This window comes from Peromyscus californicus, unplaced genomic scaffold (assembly GCF_007827085.1).
Source record: "Peromyscus californicus insignis strain IS unplaced genomic scaffold, ASM782708v3 Scaffold_24__1_contigs__length_46423439, whole genome shotgun sequence".
NCBI classification, from domain to species: domain Eukaryota; kingdom Metazoa; phylum Chordata; class Mammalia; order Rodentia; family Cricetidae; genus Peromyscus; species Peromyscus californicus.
Genome location: NW_026294535.1, coordinates 1,940,680 through 1,957,922, shown reverse-complemented (window position 1 = coordinate 1,957,922; position 17,243 = coordinate 1,940,680). Strand labels below are relative to the sequence as shown.

Here is a 17,243-nt window from a genome sequence, read left to right as displayed (position 1 = left end):
ATTGGGTGTTGTCTCCCAAACCACAGTATTAATATAAACACTAAGAGTTCTCAGGCACAAAGATGCCAGAATCCTCAACAGGCTCAACACCGTTCAGTGTCTTGTCACCCCGAACCCCTTCTGAACGGTTCTTGTTCCTTCAAGCCTAACTTGGGCATCATCAGCTGCTTGAAGCCTCCCCCACATCTGGTTCTGTTCTGCCATACTCATCCTCCAGCTGAAGCGTCCAGCCCACCCCCATCGCCTCTCCTTGAGGGCTAGCTCACTGAGAAGGCAGGTGAGGACCCATCACCTTGTGTCACCTCCTGCCAGGGCCTCAGGACTTAACACTTTCAACTCTGCTACCTACAGTTGTTTAAACCACAACATAAACATCTTGAGGCTGTCATAAGAATGCAACCAGGGGGCTGGAGAGATGGCTCACTGGTTAAGAATATTGACTGCTCTTCCAGAGGACCCGGGTTCAATTCCCAGCACCCACATAGCAGCTCACACCTGTCTGTAACTCCAGTTCCTGAGGACTCAACACTCATGGCAAAATTCCAATGCATGTAAAATAAAAATAAATAAATCTCTTGGGTTTTTTAAAAAAAGAATGCAATCAACAAATATGTAAAGTAATACTCAACTTCTTGGATTCAGAGAGGAAGCCAAATTATAAACTGTTAATTCCCAGTGCTGGTGTGTACAAAGTAAAACTGACAAAATGGCGTCAATGTCTCTTACAGAGAACCTGAGCTTGGTCCCCAGCACTCAGACGGTGACTCACAACTCTCTAACTCCAGGTTCAGGGCATCTGACACTAGAGACACCAGTCATACACATGGTGCACAGACATATGCAAACAGACATTCGTACCTATAAAACAAAAATAAATACTTAAAAAAACTAGATACATTTTTTAAAGAATACCAAAATAATACTAACATTCTTTGAAAGGCGTTGGTGCTAGCCACCATGTAGCACTTCCTACAGGCTGGGTCACTGGAGTCCTCTGAGAGGAAGTTGTATATAGTTATAAAATAAGAAACAGCGTTGTGTGGAGACTAGACGACTCCCATGGTCCAAACGGTTGGTGAATGTGGGCTTATATTTGGTGCCTCGTCCTGGGGTGGTGATATTTAGGCAAGAACTGTTCCACCCAAAGCCATCAAAGTATGGGCCTTTGATCTCATCACCAAGCAGGTGCCTCTGCCTCCAGGCTCCTCCTGCCCTTTGGGCCATTTGTGCCCCTGCGCCCAGCTCTGAGTGCCTGGGCTCCTTCTCTCAAAGAGTGGCACTCCCAGGCCTTACCCATAGATGGTGACTACCAATCCTAATTCTCCTGAAGGACTGGTTACTTCCTAACTCGCCAAGTATTTATTGAATGTCTACTACATCTTAGCTCTGTGCCAGGGGTAAAGGCTGAGAAAAAGCAGACACAGCCTCTGCTCTCATGAGCTCAAATTATCTGCTAAGAAGGGAAAAATCAGTTTTCTTCAATAGAGTCTCACTGGGTAGACAAGCCACACTTAAGGCCAGGCCCCATGCCCAGCAGTAGATGGCCAACACAAAATGAACTCAGTGGTATTTTTGGAGATTTTTGTTTTGGTTTGGTTTTACCTTACATATCTTTTGCTTATATACTATGGTTTCCCATTTTGTTTTTATGTGTTTTATTTGTATGCAGATGTGTGTCTCTGTCTATATTTGTGTTTTATGCTTTTTCTTTGGGTCTTTTTTTTTCTTTCTGTTCATTTTGTCCTGTCCTGGTTTGTTTCTATTTTATCTTCTTCTTATTTTTAGATGCTTGTTTGTATTCTAATGAGAGAGAGAAAGAGAGAGTATAGATTTTGGTGGGTGGGAAAGTGGGGAGGATCTGGGAAGAGTTGGAGGAGGGAAAACCATAACCAGAATATACTGTATAAAAAAATCTATTTTCAATTTTAAAAAAATCAGCTAAAAAAGTTCAAGTTCTGGGCAGGCACTGTGGATGTCGGGTCCAGGATGCTATGGTAACAAAGAAGGTGGGATGTGAGCCTGGCTTGGGATCTGAAGGAGCCGTCAGCCCAAAGCAGGCAGGAAAGCTGTTTAAGGAGATGGAATAGCCCTGGGTGCTGGAGACTCTAGGAACTGGCAGAGCGCCTCTGCAGACTTTAGGAACTGATGCTGCCCAGCGCCTCTGCAGACTTTAGGAACTGGTGCCGCCCAGGTCTCTGCAGACTTTAGGAACTGATACTGCCCAGCGCCTCTGCAGACTTAAGGAACTGGTGCCGCCCAGGTCTCTGCAGACTTTAGGAACTGGTGCTGCCCAGTGCCCCTGCAGACTTTAGGAACTGATGCTGCCTAGCATCTCTGCAGTTGACTAGGCTGAAGGGCCTCAGGTCAAGTAAGAGCCATATGCAAGGTGCAATGTCAGGCCCGTGGGATTCCTGGTGCCTTTACTCTCCAGTGCCCACCAGCTAAAGCCAGGGCAGCAGTCTGCTCCGGAAAACCCCTAGGAAAACACAGTTATGGTCCCAAACACAGCACAGGCCCCTCTGCCCCTCTTCCTTTACTTTCCTCTACCTCTAGGCTCAGATCCTGGCTCCACAAGGTGCTGGTCATGTGACCCAAAGAAGCCTTTCAGTTTCTCATTTCCTCATCTGTAAAGAAGAGACCAGAGAGCACCAAGCACATTGGGCTCTGACCTCCCCCTGCTCAGTGTACGTGCGATCTCAGTGCTCCCTGAGCCTCTAAAAGCTGCAGTTCCTCCAAGACGGCCACCACCCAGGCCACAGCCCTGCAGAGGGACAGGGTATTGCATTGACTCAGTGACCCCATAGCCCCCCGTCCTCTCCCTAGCACAGCCCTCATCTCTGGGTAGGATTACTACTCCACGACTGTCTTAGCTTGTTCTGGCTTCTGTAACAAAATGCCACAGACTAGATGGCTTATAAACAACACAATGTCCTTTTGCGCACTCCTGGACATCGAGAAGTCCAAGATGATCAAGGTACGGACAGATTCCACACCTGGTGGGGGATCTCTTCCTGGTTCACAGGAGCTGTTCAGCGTGTACCTTTACTCTTTCTTGTGGCCGAATGGGTGAGAAGCTCTCTGTGGCCTCTTTTATAATGGCGCTCATTCCGTTCTCGAGGACCCCCACCCTCATGTCCTAACCAGCCCCCCAGACCTCCACCTCTAAATATTATCACTGTGGTCATGAAGCGTCAGCATTCAAATTCTGCGATGACACAAGCCTTCAGCTGACAGCTGCCCTGCTGGGCTACACATCCAGGAAGGGGCAGATCTGGCAGCGCAGCACACTGACACACAGCAGGGGCCAGAAGTGTTTGTGCGATGAAGCAATGGTTTGAAACATACAAAACTAAAGGCTGAGCCCTTCCCTCTGGCTTCAGGAAGCATACCGAGTCACAACAGCACATGAAGGGCATATATGGAAGACTCGTAAGGGGCAAAGAGTACGCTAAGCTCTCAGAGAAGAAAGCTCTCACAGCTGCCCTAGAGAGTGGACGAGTTCACACACACATAACGCCAAATGCAGCATCTATGGTGGTTAGTGTTTATCAACACCAGAGAAAGTAAGTTATTAGCATTTTCTCCTCTTACAAAGGAGGAAGGGGAGGCCCAGAGAAGTATAGCGATTTGTCTAAGGTCACGTGACTGTTGGTGGAGTGAAGACAAGGATCACACCTCACTCTTGTCAAAGCCTCCCAGACTAAACCATGTAGGGCCTGGCTTTCTTTCTGGCCTGCAGTGATGGGCTGAAGGGTTAAAGAACACAGTTCTTACCTGCTGTTTCTCCCTAGAGGTGCAGCCCCTGTGCTGATTCAATTTGCCATAGCCAGGTACCTGCTCTAGAATATTTCCTGCCTTGAGGCTGATTCGCAAAGTTTAACGTGGTGGAAGAAAGTCTCTAAATTAATTAATTACTTCTTCAGCTCAAAAGAGGGACACTTCAAGTCCATGTGAGTCTTGAGTTTCACTTCCAAGTTCTAATTCTATTTCCTTTCATTGTGTTGGCCTGCCCACACCTGGCCAGGCCTCACTGTTGGGGACGGGCAGTTGGCAAACGTTTCATTTCCCCTAACTCACCTCCTCCAGCTTCCTAACAGCCTGGGCCGATGAGCTGGGTGTGAGGCACCCAGGCTCTTGGCGGCGACTCCAGCCCTTGGCAACAAATCCTTCTCCCTGTGGGAACAGGGCTGAGTCCCAGACAGAACAGTCACACTGGCAGCATCACTCTGAGGAGCGGCCTACCTGTTCCCTCTCCTTGCTCTGGGTGAATTCCTCCAGAGCCTCTGTCTAGGGAGGGGCCCACCTAACTCAGATGTGAACCCTGAAAGCCGTACAAGAAAAAAATGATACATTTTCACTACAAAAAACCTCAAAATTTTCTATGTGAGGGATTAGAAAATGTGCCATAATTTTCAAAGATAATGGCTCACTTGGAAAACCTGTAATCGTGATGCACATAGGGTGCTCATCTGCCTGCCACAGAAGCAAGCTCCCCAAAACCAGGAAGAGAAAGACCCGGAGCCCAGAAGAAAAATGGGCAAAGCATGTACTGTTGGCAAGAGCAGGAAATGAGTCACTATGGCCCACTTTCAGTCTGAGGCAGGCTTAAAGCACATCCGTGAACGACAGACAGGCGGGAGGCACCAGACCCCTGTCTTCCCCAGCCAGAAGCTGGCACCTGCTCACCTGGGCACTTTTTACCTTCTCTAAGGGCTGAAAAGCTGCAGACAATTTGTTAAATGACAAAGGCCCAATTCAGAAAGGGGGAGGAGATCCGGAGGCCCAGGAGAACAGGGAATTTGGGGTGAGGACTATCCTAGAAAGATTCACCTCCCTGAAGACCTCAGCCAATGTAACCCAAGGAGCAGGAAATGCACCTCGGACTATAAACCCACCATTTTGTGCCAAATTGGCACACCAGCTGTGTTCTGCCTTTTCTGAGGGCTGATGCCCTTTGCAAGGCCATGAAATAAATGGCTTCACTTTCAACACTCAGGTCTCCAGTACTCTTATTATGAAGTGGGGATCGCTGTGTCTCACATGGGGAGATACAAAAGCTCCTAAAGCTGAGCAAATGGTCTGTCTTCATCAGTGGAAAGAGAACTCTAAGATTGTGAGAGGCAGTGGTCAGATGGGTAGAAATCCACATGAAAACCCAGAACTATGCCGTGAAGTTATGAGAAGGAGAAACCAAACAAATGGAAGGATGAGGATGCCCTCTGTCTTTTCTTATTTCCCTCCCTCCCTCCCTCTCTCTTTTTCCTTTCTTTCCTCTCTCTCTCTCCTCCTCTCTCTCTGTCTCTGTCTCTGTCTGTCTGTCTGTCTGTCTGTCTCTCTCTCTCTCTCTCTCTCTCTTTCTTCCCCGCTTTTGTGACACGGTTCATGTAGTCGAGGCTAGCCTCAAACTCATTATACAGCCAAGGCTGGCCTTGAACACCTGATCCTCTTGTATCTACCTCCCAAGCAGTGGCATTATAGGTGAGTGCCACTGTGCCTGGTGACCTCTCTCTTACCCACACAGAGCACTAGATCCAGAAATGAGCACATCAAGTCACAGCCCAGCATGTGTGCACAGAAAGTGCTGTTATCTGTGTGAAAGAAAAGGCAGTGGTAGAGAATATATGTTCACATTTCTTATTTGCATGAAGAAATTCTGGGGAAACGTAATTTTCAAATGAAAAAAGTGGAGATGGTGAGATGGGTCAGTAGATAAAGACACTTGCAGCCAAGCCTGAGGGCATGAGTTCAAGACCCAAGACCCACATGACGAAAACAGAGAACTGACCTCTGCGAGTTGTCCTCTGATCTCCACTAACTAACTGACTAACTAACTAACTAACTAAATAAATAAATAAAATGTAATTTAAAGAACAAAAAAGAATGGACAAAAGTGGCCACTACTGAGGAGCTAAAGTAGGAGGAACCTACGACATGACCATGAGGAGGGGTCATCTAAAGGAAGAGTCTCCTCCAACAGCTAAGTGCTTCCGGGGTTTCTGACCCTGAGACCTGGCCCAGCGCTCCAGGCTGTTTGCCTCCCTCCTTCCCTGGGCTCCAGCAAGGTCTTCTTTCACCTTCCAGCCTAGGCTCTGTGCTCCAGGCTCCTCTTGATGAAGCCTGGCCATGAGTAACTGAGGGAGGAGTAGAGGGCTCAGGCAGGGGATCAGAGCACAAAGGAGCAGACACCTTCTTTCCCACCAACTGAGAGTAGGGATAGTGGGCCGAGAGGGCAGACAGACAGAAGGGACCCTGAGGTCAATCTGGGAAACCCTTGATATGGGAACAGAACTGAGGCCCAGGAAGGAAGGAATGTGTGGGCATCTTAAGTCAATCTATACACTAATGTCTCATCGGTCAACTGGCAGCCTTGCATTCCTGCACTATGCTGGCACCCCAGGAAGGCAATTCTAGTCTTTAAAAGCAGCCAGAGGCTGGGGGTGTGGCCTGACAGTAGAACACTTGCCTTGCATGCATGGTCCTGGGTTCTATCCCCACCACCACAAACAATGATAATGATCATGATGGTGCTTGTGGTGATACTGGTGCTGGTGGTAGTGATGGTAGTGGTATTGGTGCTGGTGGTGGTGATGATTATAAAAAGCAGCTTACGGAGATGTCCCTGCAGGAGACATCCCTTGTTTCTGACTTTAAGGCATTCTCCAGCCTGGCAACTATCTGTGCTCCCTCTGCCACTGTGAGGAGCTTTCGCCCACAGCTTGATGGATTTACGAAGCAGGTCTGGGAGACAAACCTACCTCCCCACCCCATCTTCTCCCCAGTGGGTGAAGCTCAGTAGTCTTCTTATCTTTTTTTTTTTTCCTGTTAGGAATTTCAAATGAGATTTAACAACATTTCCTATTCTCCGGAATCCCTTTTATGAAGTTACAAGACCCCAAATTGGATAATAAACTGAGGTGCACGGAGTGAGCTGAGTGGAGAGAGCGAGGAGGCTTTCGGTTACATAACCTTGAACCAGGGAGCTATTTTAACAGAACAGCAGTGAGTCATCACCTTGTGACCCTCCCTGACCCCGGGCTTCCATGCTGTCACACTGCTGAGCTCAAGCCTTTGCCTGGTTTGTGCTGTGAATATTCCTGTATCACCTCCAGCCATAGTGAGTCAGGAGGGTTGGCAGGTAAAGGAAGAAGCCAGCCTTCGGGGCAGGTGAGATGGGACAAGAGAGCCACCATCAGGAACTGGGAGAGCGGAGGGAGCAGGGCCCAGTGTGGACCATTCGAGTAGAAGGACTCCTTCCCCACGGGCACAAGGAACATGGCGTCTGCAACGGTCTGAATGTATGAGAGCTGGAAGGGAAGGCTGTGGCCCCAAGCGAGACGCAGGCTGGAGGCGAGAGTCCTTTTGTTGGGGAATATTATTCGAAGGTGTGTTACGTTTATGTTGTATTTGTTTAACTCTGTGAAGCTGTGTTACTGTGCCTGTCTCAAACACCTGATGGTCTAATAAAGAACTGAACGGCCAATAGCAAGGCAGGAGAAAGGATAGGCGGGGCTGGCAGGCAGAGAGGATATATAGGAGGAGAAATCTGGGAGGAGAGTAAAGAAGTAACCAGAGAAGGAGGAGGAGTCCAGGGGCCAGCCACCCAGCTCCACAGCAAGCCACAGAGTAAGAGTAAGATTTACAGAAGTAAGAGAATGGGAAAAGCCCACAGGCAAAAGGTAGACGGGATAAGTTAAGATAAAGAAAGCTGGCAAGAAACAAGTCAAGCTAAGGCTGGGCATTCATAATTAAGAATAGGCCTCCGTGTGTATTTATTTGGGAGCTGGGTGGCAGGTCTCCCAAAAGAGAAAAAACGAACAACAACATCCTTTGATGTTTAAGTATGAGGGAAATGGCAGTCTGGGTTAGAGGACTCGGGCACATCTGTGTTGGACCGCACATGTTGCTCTAGTTCCCAGAGACTGAGGAAGGAGTTTGGAAGAATCCTGTTGATCTCCACGTCAGCCTGAAGCCACCATCCTGACGGCCTTGCCTGAAGCCAATGCTCCAGCGGCACCTTGGTCACCGGATCTGCAGTTCCTTCATGAAAATCCCAGTCACCCCATGACAGGGCTGTCCTGGCTATGCTCACTGCTACTATCGCTGTGATGAAACACATGACCAAAACCAAGATGGGGAGGACAGTATTTATTTTGCTTATGTTTCCACATCAATGTTCATCTCAAATGAAGTCAGGGCAGGAACTCAAGCAGGACAGGAACCTAGAGGCAAGCGCTGATGCAGAGGCCATGGAGGGGTGCTGCTTACTGGCTTGCTCCTTGTGGCTTACTCAGGCTGCTTTCTCATAGAACCCAGGACCACCAGCCTAGGGGTGTCCCACCCACAGTGGGTTGGGCCCTTCCCCATCAATCACTAATTAAGAAAATGCTGGTGGCACATGCCTTTAATCCCAATACTCGGGAGGCAGAGGCAGGTGGATCTATGTGAGTTCGAGGGCAGCCTGGTCTACAGAGTAAGTTCCAGAACAGGCAGGACTATATAGAAAAACTCTGTTTTAAAAAAAAAGAAAAAAGAAAAAGGAAAGGAAAGAAAGAAAGAAAGAAAGAAAGAAAGAAAGAAAGAAAGAAAGAAAGAAAATGCTCCATAGACTTGCCTTCTTGCAGCCCTATCTTCTGGAGATATTTTCGTGTTGAGGTTCGCTCCTCTCAGATCACTGTAGTTTGTGTCGGGGTGACATAGAACTAGCTAACACAAGCCGGAAGCTCACGTTTCCTGGCCTGTTTCCCACCTTTCTTTACCCTCTCTGCTTAGAGCAAAATAACTCACAACCCCGCTCATGGCTTTCTGCCTCCTACTCCTTTACCATCTCTGCAGCAGACTAGACATGATAAAAAATGGCAGTCGAGGGCCTGGGGAGATCGCTCAGGGTGAAATGCTTGCAAGCACAAGGATCTGAGTTCAATCCTCAGAGCCCGTGTTTATAAAATGGCCAGCATGGTGACTGCAAAGTGACAGGCAGGAAAGTTCTGGAAGAGAGAGGGACTAACCAGAGCCAAACAGAAGCCTAAGCCGTGCTGTTGGAAGCTCTAGTTAAAGCTCCCAGAGCCCCAGATTAGGGAGGAAGGAGCAGAAGGCGGAAAATAGATCTGAAAGACAAGGACTAAGAAGTCGCAACTCTGATGGCAGCCTATAGCTCCAAGAAACACTGCTCCACACAAAGAAGAAATATAGTCAAGTCCTATGTGTGGGCACCATGGCTATACCACTGAATACAGAAGGCCAGGAAGAGAAATTTAACAGTAGCAAGAAAACAGCACACTGCATTCAAAGAAATGATGATTATTCTGTAGACTTACTCTCAAAAGACTTTCTGTGTGTTTAGAAGATAACTGAGATGTCAACTTTAACATGCTGACAAAGAGAATCAAAAGTCCAAACCCCTCACCAACCTAGAATTTTATATCCTGTAAAAATGACCTTCAGAAACACAGGCCAATAAAGACACCTGACATGGCAGGTACCACACTGCACCCAACTGCTCGAGTCAGGAGAACGATCTTGTCATGCAAATATGAAAAACAGTCCCAAGTACTGACAGGAATAAAGAACTCTGGGAGGGTAGATATGCAAACCAACAAAAATAAATGTTAACCGCTTAAAACAATAATCAGGTATCTTGGGGGTGTCGGACATATTTAGGCCAAACACACTCAAGTGAGAGCTTGAGGGGTCAGAATAAGGTCACGGGACTAAACTCACAGTGCTCTTGTGCTGAGTGTGAAGAGGAAAGGAGCAATTCAAGGCAGACATAATAAGAGAATTGAAGAATTTCCACTGTGGTGTGTGTGTGTGTGTGTGTGTGTGTGTGTGTTTATGTGGTTGTGTGCACATGTGTGTAGTGGCCTAGGTTGACATTGGGTGTCTTCCTCAACCACTCTCCACGTATTTTCTGAGACAGGGTCTCTTACCCATTTGGCTGGCTGCCCAGGAAGCCCTGGAGCACTCTGGTCTCTGCCCACAACACAGGGGTTATGGACACCTATGGCCACACCACTCTTGACATGGGTACTCAGGTCCTTAGGCTTGTACAGCCAAGCATTTTAACCACTGAACCGTCTCTCCAGGATTTCCTCTAAAAGAATGTGTGTTTTGAAAATGAGCAGAGGAAAACATCCATTTAAACAGGCACTCCCCCACCACACACACAAAAAAACTAAAAAGAAAGAATAAAGGAATAAAGACACATGGTTCAAATGTAAAAGAAAGAAAGAAAAGGTGATATTTGATAATACCACCAACAAAACTAAGAGCAAACCTTCAATAAGGGTGAAGATTATCAAATGACATTTTTTAAAGTTGTAGGGAAAAATTAAAAAAAAAACACAGCTTTGGGGCAGCTTGGTGGCAGAGAGCTTGGCCAGCACCCACGAGGCCCTCAGGCTGACTCCCAGCAGCACACAGAGCAAGACAACCTCGGGGCTAGAGCAGGGGCTCGTTAGCAGACCACGTGCCCAGCGCATGTGCCCAGCATGTGTGCAACACTGGGTTCCATATCAGCACCAAATAAATGATACCAAAAATACTTAAGACTGAATTTAGCAAAATCAGAAAAAAAAGATGAAAAATATACCATAACAACCCAGAAAGAAGCTGGTGTAGCTGTGGCAAAACTTCAAGGCAAAATACATTAGTGGTGGAAGGGCAGAAATGTTTCATGACTGTGATGATGATGATGATGATAACGACCATTGATAAGAGGAGATAGCAATCTAGAAAACTAGAAACAACGGTAATCAGCTGGAGATTTAAACATACTTGTCTCAAAACCAAGAGAATAGCCAAAGACAGCAGTACAAACAAGGATGTAGCATGTTTGAACATGGTTATCCAGCCCACCTGACTGACAGCCAAAGTATCCTCCATCCGCGTGGCATTTGCCAAGAGAGCCTGTGCTGGGGCAGAAGTGAGTGAACAGTTTCAAATCCTGACATTATACAGATGTTCTGGGATACAGTGGAGCTAGGGTGGAATCGAGAGAAGGGCAGCTAAGCAAGCCTCGGGACTGTGAACAAGCCCCGGGATGGTGAACAAGCCCTGGGTAAGAGAGAAAGTCATGACAGAAAACTGAAAACAGGTCAGGTGGTGGTGGCGCACACCTTTAGTCCCAGCACTCAGGAGGCAGAGGCAGGAGGATCTCTGTGAGTTCAAGGCCAGCCTGGTCTACAGAGTAAGTTCCAGGACAGCCAGGGCAGTTATACAGAGAAAGTCTGTCTTGAAAAATCAAAAACAAACAAAAGAAAGAAAGAAGAAGAAGAAGAAGAAGAAGAAGAAGAAGAAGAAGAAGAAGAAGAAGAAGAAGAAGAAGAAGAAGAAGAAGAAGAAGAAGAAGAAAAGAAAAACAGATCACCTGGGGAGAACGAAGGAGCGACATAAGATCCAAACAGGACTGAGAATGCAGCTCAGTGGTGGGCGTTTGCCTAGCGCGCAGGAAGCCCAGGCTCCACTCTTGAAAGAAAGAAAAGGAAAGAAGGAAGGAAAAAAGGAGGGAAAGGAAAAACTGGCATATAGCTAAACTACGCTTAGCGAAAAATTTTGAACTTTAAAGGCATATCTTGGAAAAGGCTGAAAATCAATTATCTACCCCCAAACTAGAGAAAGTCAACAAATTAAATTCAAAAGAAGAAGAGAATAAACATGGGAGTAGAAATAAATGCAGCAGAAAGGGATAAACTGAGAGAGGTCATAAAGATATGACCAAAAAAAGGGGGGGTGGCGGGGGGGGGGGTGTTGGATACATACTGTCTTCCTCAGATTCCTGTTGCTGAGATAAATACCATGACCAAAGGCACCTTGGGGAGGAAAGGGTTTCTTTCACCTACAGCTTATGTGGCCATTACTGAGGGAAGCCGGGGCAAGACTCTGAACTGGAGGCAGAAAGAAGCCTTGGAGGAATGCTGCATATTGGCTTGCTCTTTGTGGCGTGCTCAGCCTGCTTCCTTATACACCCAGAGCCAGGGGTGGACTCAACCTCAATGGCTGGTCCCTCCCACACCATCCCTAATTAAGAAAATGTCCTACAGGCTTGCCTGCAGGCCAATTTTATGGAGGCATTTTTTCAACCATGGTTCTCTCTTCTTAAATAACTCTACTTGTGTCAAGTTGACATAAAACAAGCCAGGACACATAAATGTTAAGATATAAACAATATACATTCCTTAAAAAAGCAATTTGTTAGTGCTGGAGAGACGACTCAGCAGTTAAGAGCACTGACTGCTCTTCCAGAGGACCCAGGTTCAATTCCTAGTACCCACATGGCAGCTCACAACTGTCTGTAACTCCAATATTCAACACCAACAACACTGACATGCAGACATACAGGCAAAACACCAATAAAATAAAAATAAATGAATTTTAAAAAATCGATAAAAGTAGTAAGAAAGATATGAATAATTTTATACCCACTAAAAATATTTAATCTGAGGTTTGAACACCCTCCTTCAAAGGAAAACCCAGAAGACTTCGTCCATGTTGAATTCTTCCAAATAGTTAAGAAGGAAGCCAATCTCTTACTAGCTTTCCAAAACGAATGGAAAAATAGAAGCTTCACACACTGTTATAAGACTTCCACAAGTTTCACACAGAAACCTGATAAGGACATTCCAAGTACTAAAAATCACAGACCAATAAATGTCACCAACGTAGAGGCCACATCCCTCACAGAATAGTAATTGGTGTAACCCAGAAATGTGTCCTCCGAAAGTTGAAACTTCTGGCCAAGTATGGTTTATTCAAGGAATACAAAAATCAATGATCAATGTAATCCACAATGCTAACAGAAAAAAAGGAGAGAAATGTGATGTAGAGACTCACTGAAAACTCCTAAGTGTTAGGCTGGGGGCAGGACAAGGATGTCCTCGCTCACCTCTTCAGCACAGCATCCCTGAAGGGTCCCAGTGAGTGCACCAAGGCACAGGAAAGAAAGAAAATCATGGAGACTGGGCTGCTGAGAGGACTCAGCAGGTGAGGGCACTTGCTTCCAACCTGGCAATCTAAGTTCAGTCCTCAGGACTCACATGGTGGAAAGAGCGAGCCAACTCCAAAAAGTTGTCCTCTGACCACCACATCCCCACTGTGGAACACTCCAGTATACACTAAACAATAAATGTAATAAAATAAAATAATCTTTTTTAACGTAGAGATGATAAAGACAAAGAAACACTATCATTGTCCTTGGGTGACATGATTACGAGCATACGACACTCAGACAATGCTGTGGGGCATAGAGGGGTATCCGTGTGACCCAGGACGAAGGAAGAGGGCCAAGAGGATGGCAAGTTTCAGGTCATCCTAGAGTGTCTCACATCCTCAAGGGCTCAGTAGTAGAGTGCTGGCCTAGCATGTGTGTGACCCTGGGTTTGACCTTGAGCAACCCCCAAAAGCAAATTTATAAGTCAATTATTTGTTCCCAACAAAGCAATGACACTCTGGTGTGCTAGTGAACAGTAATTAGAAGAAGTAATAGTGCTTACAGTAACACTAAAAACCACCTAGGAATAATCTAAAGCAAGGTGTGTAAAGCCGCCCCACTGAAGCGCATAGACCACTTCCGGGAAAAACTAAAGATGATCTAAGTATAGAGACCAGATATGGCACATACTTAAAAATTCTTAAATCTGAAAAATTCAAGATTGCTAAGAGGTTGGTTTTTCCCTTTATTTATTTATTTTTTTTTGCTGTTGTTTTGTTTTTTGAGGCAGGGTTTTTCTGTGTAGCCCAGGCTGGCCTTGTACTAACAGATCTGCCTGCCTCTGCCTCCCGAGTGCTCAGATTAAAGGCGTGCACCACCATGTCTGGCTGGTTTTCCCAAACTTTTAACAAACATATTTATCTTTATTTCATGTGTATCTGTGTATGCCTACATGTATGTCTGTGCACCACGTGTGTGCTGGTGTGGTGAGGAGGCCAGAAGAGGCACCAGATTCCTGTAGCTGGAGTTACAGACAGCTGTTGTGAGCAGTCCGTCATCTGGAATGATGATCTTAACTGCTGAGCCATCTCTTGAAGGCCCTGCCTCCCCACCTTTTTAATAGATTTAATAAAATTCTATTTTTTTAATCTTAGTAGGTTCCCCCCCCCCTGAGATGTAAAAAATCACCAGCTGATTCTAAAGTCTATATGGATTTGTAAGAATGTAGATTATCCAGCCGGGTGGCGGTGGTGCACGCCTTTAATCCCAGCACTCGGGAGGCAGAGTCAGGTGGGTCTCTGTGAGTTCAAGGCCAGCCTGGTCTACAGAGTGAGTTCCAGGAAAGGCTCCAAAGCTATACAGAGAAACCCTGTCTCGAAAAACAAAACAAAATAAAACAAAACAAACAAATAAACAAACAAAAGAATGTAGATTATCCAAAATAATAGTAAAGAAGAAAAAAATGAGGCCTGGTGAGGCCTGTAGTAACTTTTATACTGGGGCAGGTGCAAGAGACCACAAGTCTGAGACCAGCCTGGGTTACACGCTGAGTGCCAAACACACCTTACTTGAGCAGGGAGACCCTGTCCCCAGAGAAACAAAAATCAAAGGAGAATATCATAAGGTCTTTGTTAGCAGTCACCTCGACTTATAAAGGTGCAGTAACAAAGACAGTGTGACACTCAAGACAGACAGACAGAACAATAGTGCAGAATGTAACTGCAGACCCGGATCCCTGCCATATGACCTTCAGTTCCTGACAAAGGAACCCTGTCAGTGGGCAAAGGATAGTCTTCTCCAGAAACGGACCTCTGTCTGTTGAAAATTACTGATAGAAAAAGAACTCTGACATCTCCTTCACACTTACATGCAAAAATTCCAGATGGGTGGTTGATGTAAAGGGAAAATAATAAAATTCTATATAACAACAAATCTTCATGACCTTGGGATAAGCAAATTCTCTCAACTCAGAAAGCACTAACTGTAAGAGAAAACCATTGTTTTATTACTTCTGGAAACTGTGGAGATGGCTCAATGGGCCAAGGCACTTGTTCCATCCCTGGGATCCACATGGAGAAAGTTAACTCTGCAAATACGTTCTCAGGCTTCTAACTGTGTGCCACAGCAGGCATCACCTACCTACCCCCAAACTACTTACACACAAAATAAATGAATGCTAAAAAAAAAGCCAACAATTAAGAAGTTCAAGTCGTCCAAAGTTAACATTAGGAGAATGAAAGGGGGTGTGGAGAAGACTCAGCCAATCAAGTGCTTGTCTGAGTCCCAGAACCCATGAGAAAAGCCAGGCGTGGGGAGGGCGCTTGTAATCCCAGTGCAGGCGAGGTAGAGAGAGGCGGTTCTCTGGGGCCTACTCAGGCAAGTTCTAGGCCAAAGAGAGACCCTGTCTCAAAAACCAGGGTGGGCAGCTCCTTCAAATCACCAGAGGTTGACTTTGGCTTCCATGCATATACATGTGTACCCACAAACATATGTATACCTACATGCACAGACATGTGCATGCATGTGCACACACACAGAGTGGAAAGGCAAGCCACAAATGGAGAAAAGGTATTTACACTACTTTTACCTGGCAAATCCCCCTAGATAGAGTGTAGGAAGACAACATGATTTTAAAAACACTCAGGCAGAAGACATGAGCAGGCTGTGGAATAGTAAGCATATGGTAAGATACTCTCTAGGTATCCAAGAATTGCAAATTAAAAGCACAGTAATAACATGCACTCATGTGAACAGCTAGGATGGAAATGCATGGGTACAACAAAAGCTGGCAGGGAAGCCACCAGAAGCCTCTGCTACATCTGGGAGTCTGCATCGGCTCAGCTACCTTAGAAAGCTGCACATAACCGTCTACTAAGACTAAATATACATTTGTCCTGTGACAAACGCAGCAGAAATGAGTGCCTGAGTCCACCAAAGACACAGGAATGTTCAGAGCACCAATCTTCCTAAATCCCATAAAAAATGGAAGAGGCAGGCACATTTCCAAGCTCAAAATCACCACACCACGGCATCAAAGCCAGACTGAGACACTGTAAGAAAAAGAAAACTACAGACCAGCAGCTCTGGTGAGTACCGATGCAAACACACCCAACAAAACACTGGCAACTAGGATGGAGAACATGTAAAAATGCCAGAATCAGAGCACTCTGCAATGGCTAAGCTGGATCAAATGTTTGAGCGCAAAGACGGTCAGCATATAAAGATGAATGTAATTAATATACCACATTAACATAAGAGAAAAGAAGTGTATGATCATATTAATTGACACAGAAGGAAACACTTGATGAAATTAAACACTTTATGATAAAAAGTAATCACTCAGAGGATTGGGAATAGGAGGAAACTACCTCAACACAATAAACAGCACCTGCCAGGTGGTGGTGGCACACGCCTTTAATCCCAGCACTTGGGAGGCAGAGTCAGGCGGATCTCTGTGAGTTCGAGGCCAGCCTGGTCTCCAAAGCGAGTTCCAGGAAAGGAGCAAAGCTACACAGAGAAACCCGGTCTCGAAAAAAAACCAAAAAAAAAAAAAAAAAAAAAACCCAGCACCAATTTAAGGAGTGTCCTGATAGCTGGTGGCAGGGTGGTCCCAGTCTAGGCTTAGAGAAAACTGACCTCAGACAGCATCACACCCAAAGGAGAAGCTACTTGTGATCAGCAGGTGTGATAGAGTGGGCTGCACTCCCTTTTAGTGCTGATGGTGATCATACAGGTCCTTAACTCTAAGGCACTCAGGAGGCCTGTCACAGCTTGAGGAGAGGTGTAAATGTGGGAATTTACATCCTGCAATTAACCTCAGTTCCTAGTTGAGGTCCAGATGACATTTGGACTTTCCAATAGCAAGGGCATTTGTCGTTCTAAAGCCGTAACCTATAACCCAACTACATTAACATTGGATACAGAGAGTGTTCTCCCCTTCAGGGTCTGCATTTGCACAATTACGGCATCACTCTGGTGGGATCTGTGGTGACCCAGCCTAGAAGATCCACTGTGGAAGACAGGTGTGTAAACTGCAAACAGGGGTTTCTCTGACCCAGATTTCAATGCACACATGACTGGATTCCACTCTCTCTACAGAACATTCCTGGTTGGAGTCTGTCTTGTTTCAGGTGGTTTGCCCTAGACTAGTAAACCAGAAGTGCCCCCAATCCCATCAGGACCCTGGCCTCGTCTGGGCTGTCATAAAGGAATAAGATTCAAGACTTACTTTCGTCATTAGACACATTCCCCAAAGATGTGTGGCTGGGATAGCGTTTGTTCTCGCTCTCATTGAGACATCTTTCAATCCAGCTCTCTA

At 46.1% G+C, this 17,243-nt stretch overlaps 1 protein-coding gene across 3 annotated transcripts in view; it reads right to left on the bottom strand.

Annotated features, from left to right (window-relative positions):
- Positions 1-17,243, bottom strand: part of Rfx4 (regulatory factor X4) — a 158,151-nt gene that overhangs the window by 113,469 nt on the left and 27,439 nt on the right. For all 3 annotated transcript variants that reach the window (XM_052752924.1, XM_052752922.1, XM_052752925.1), the window contains one exon: positions 17,154-17,240. In XM_052752924.1, the coding sequence (XP_052608884.1) occupies positions 17,154-17,240 (87 nt within the window). The remainder of the gene's footprint in view (positions 1-17,153; positions 17,241-17,243) is intronic.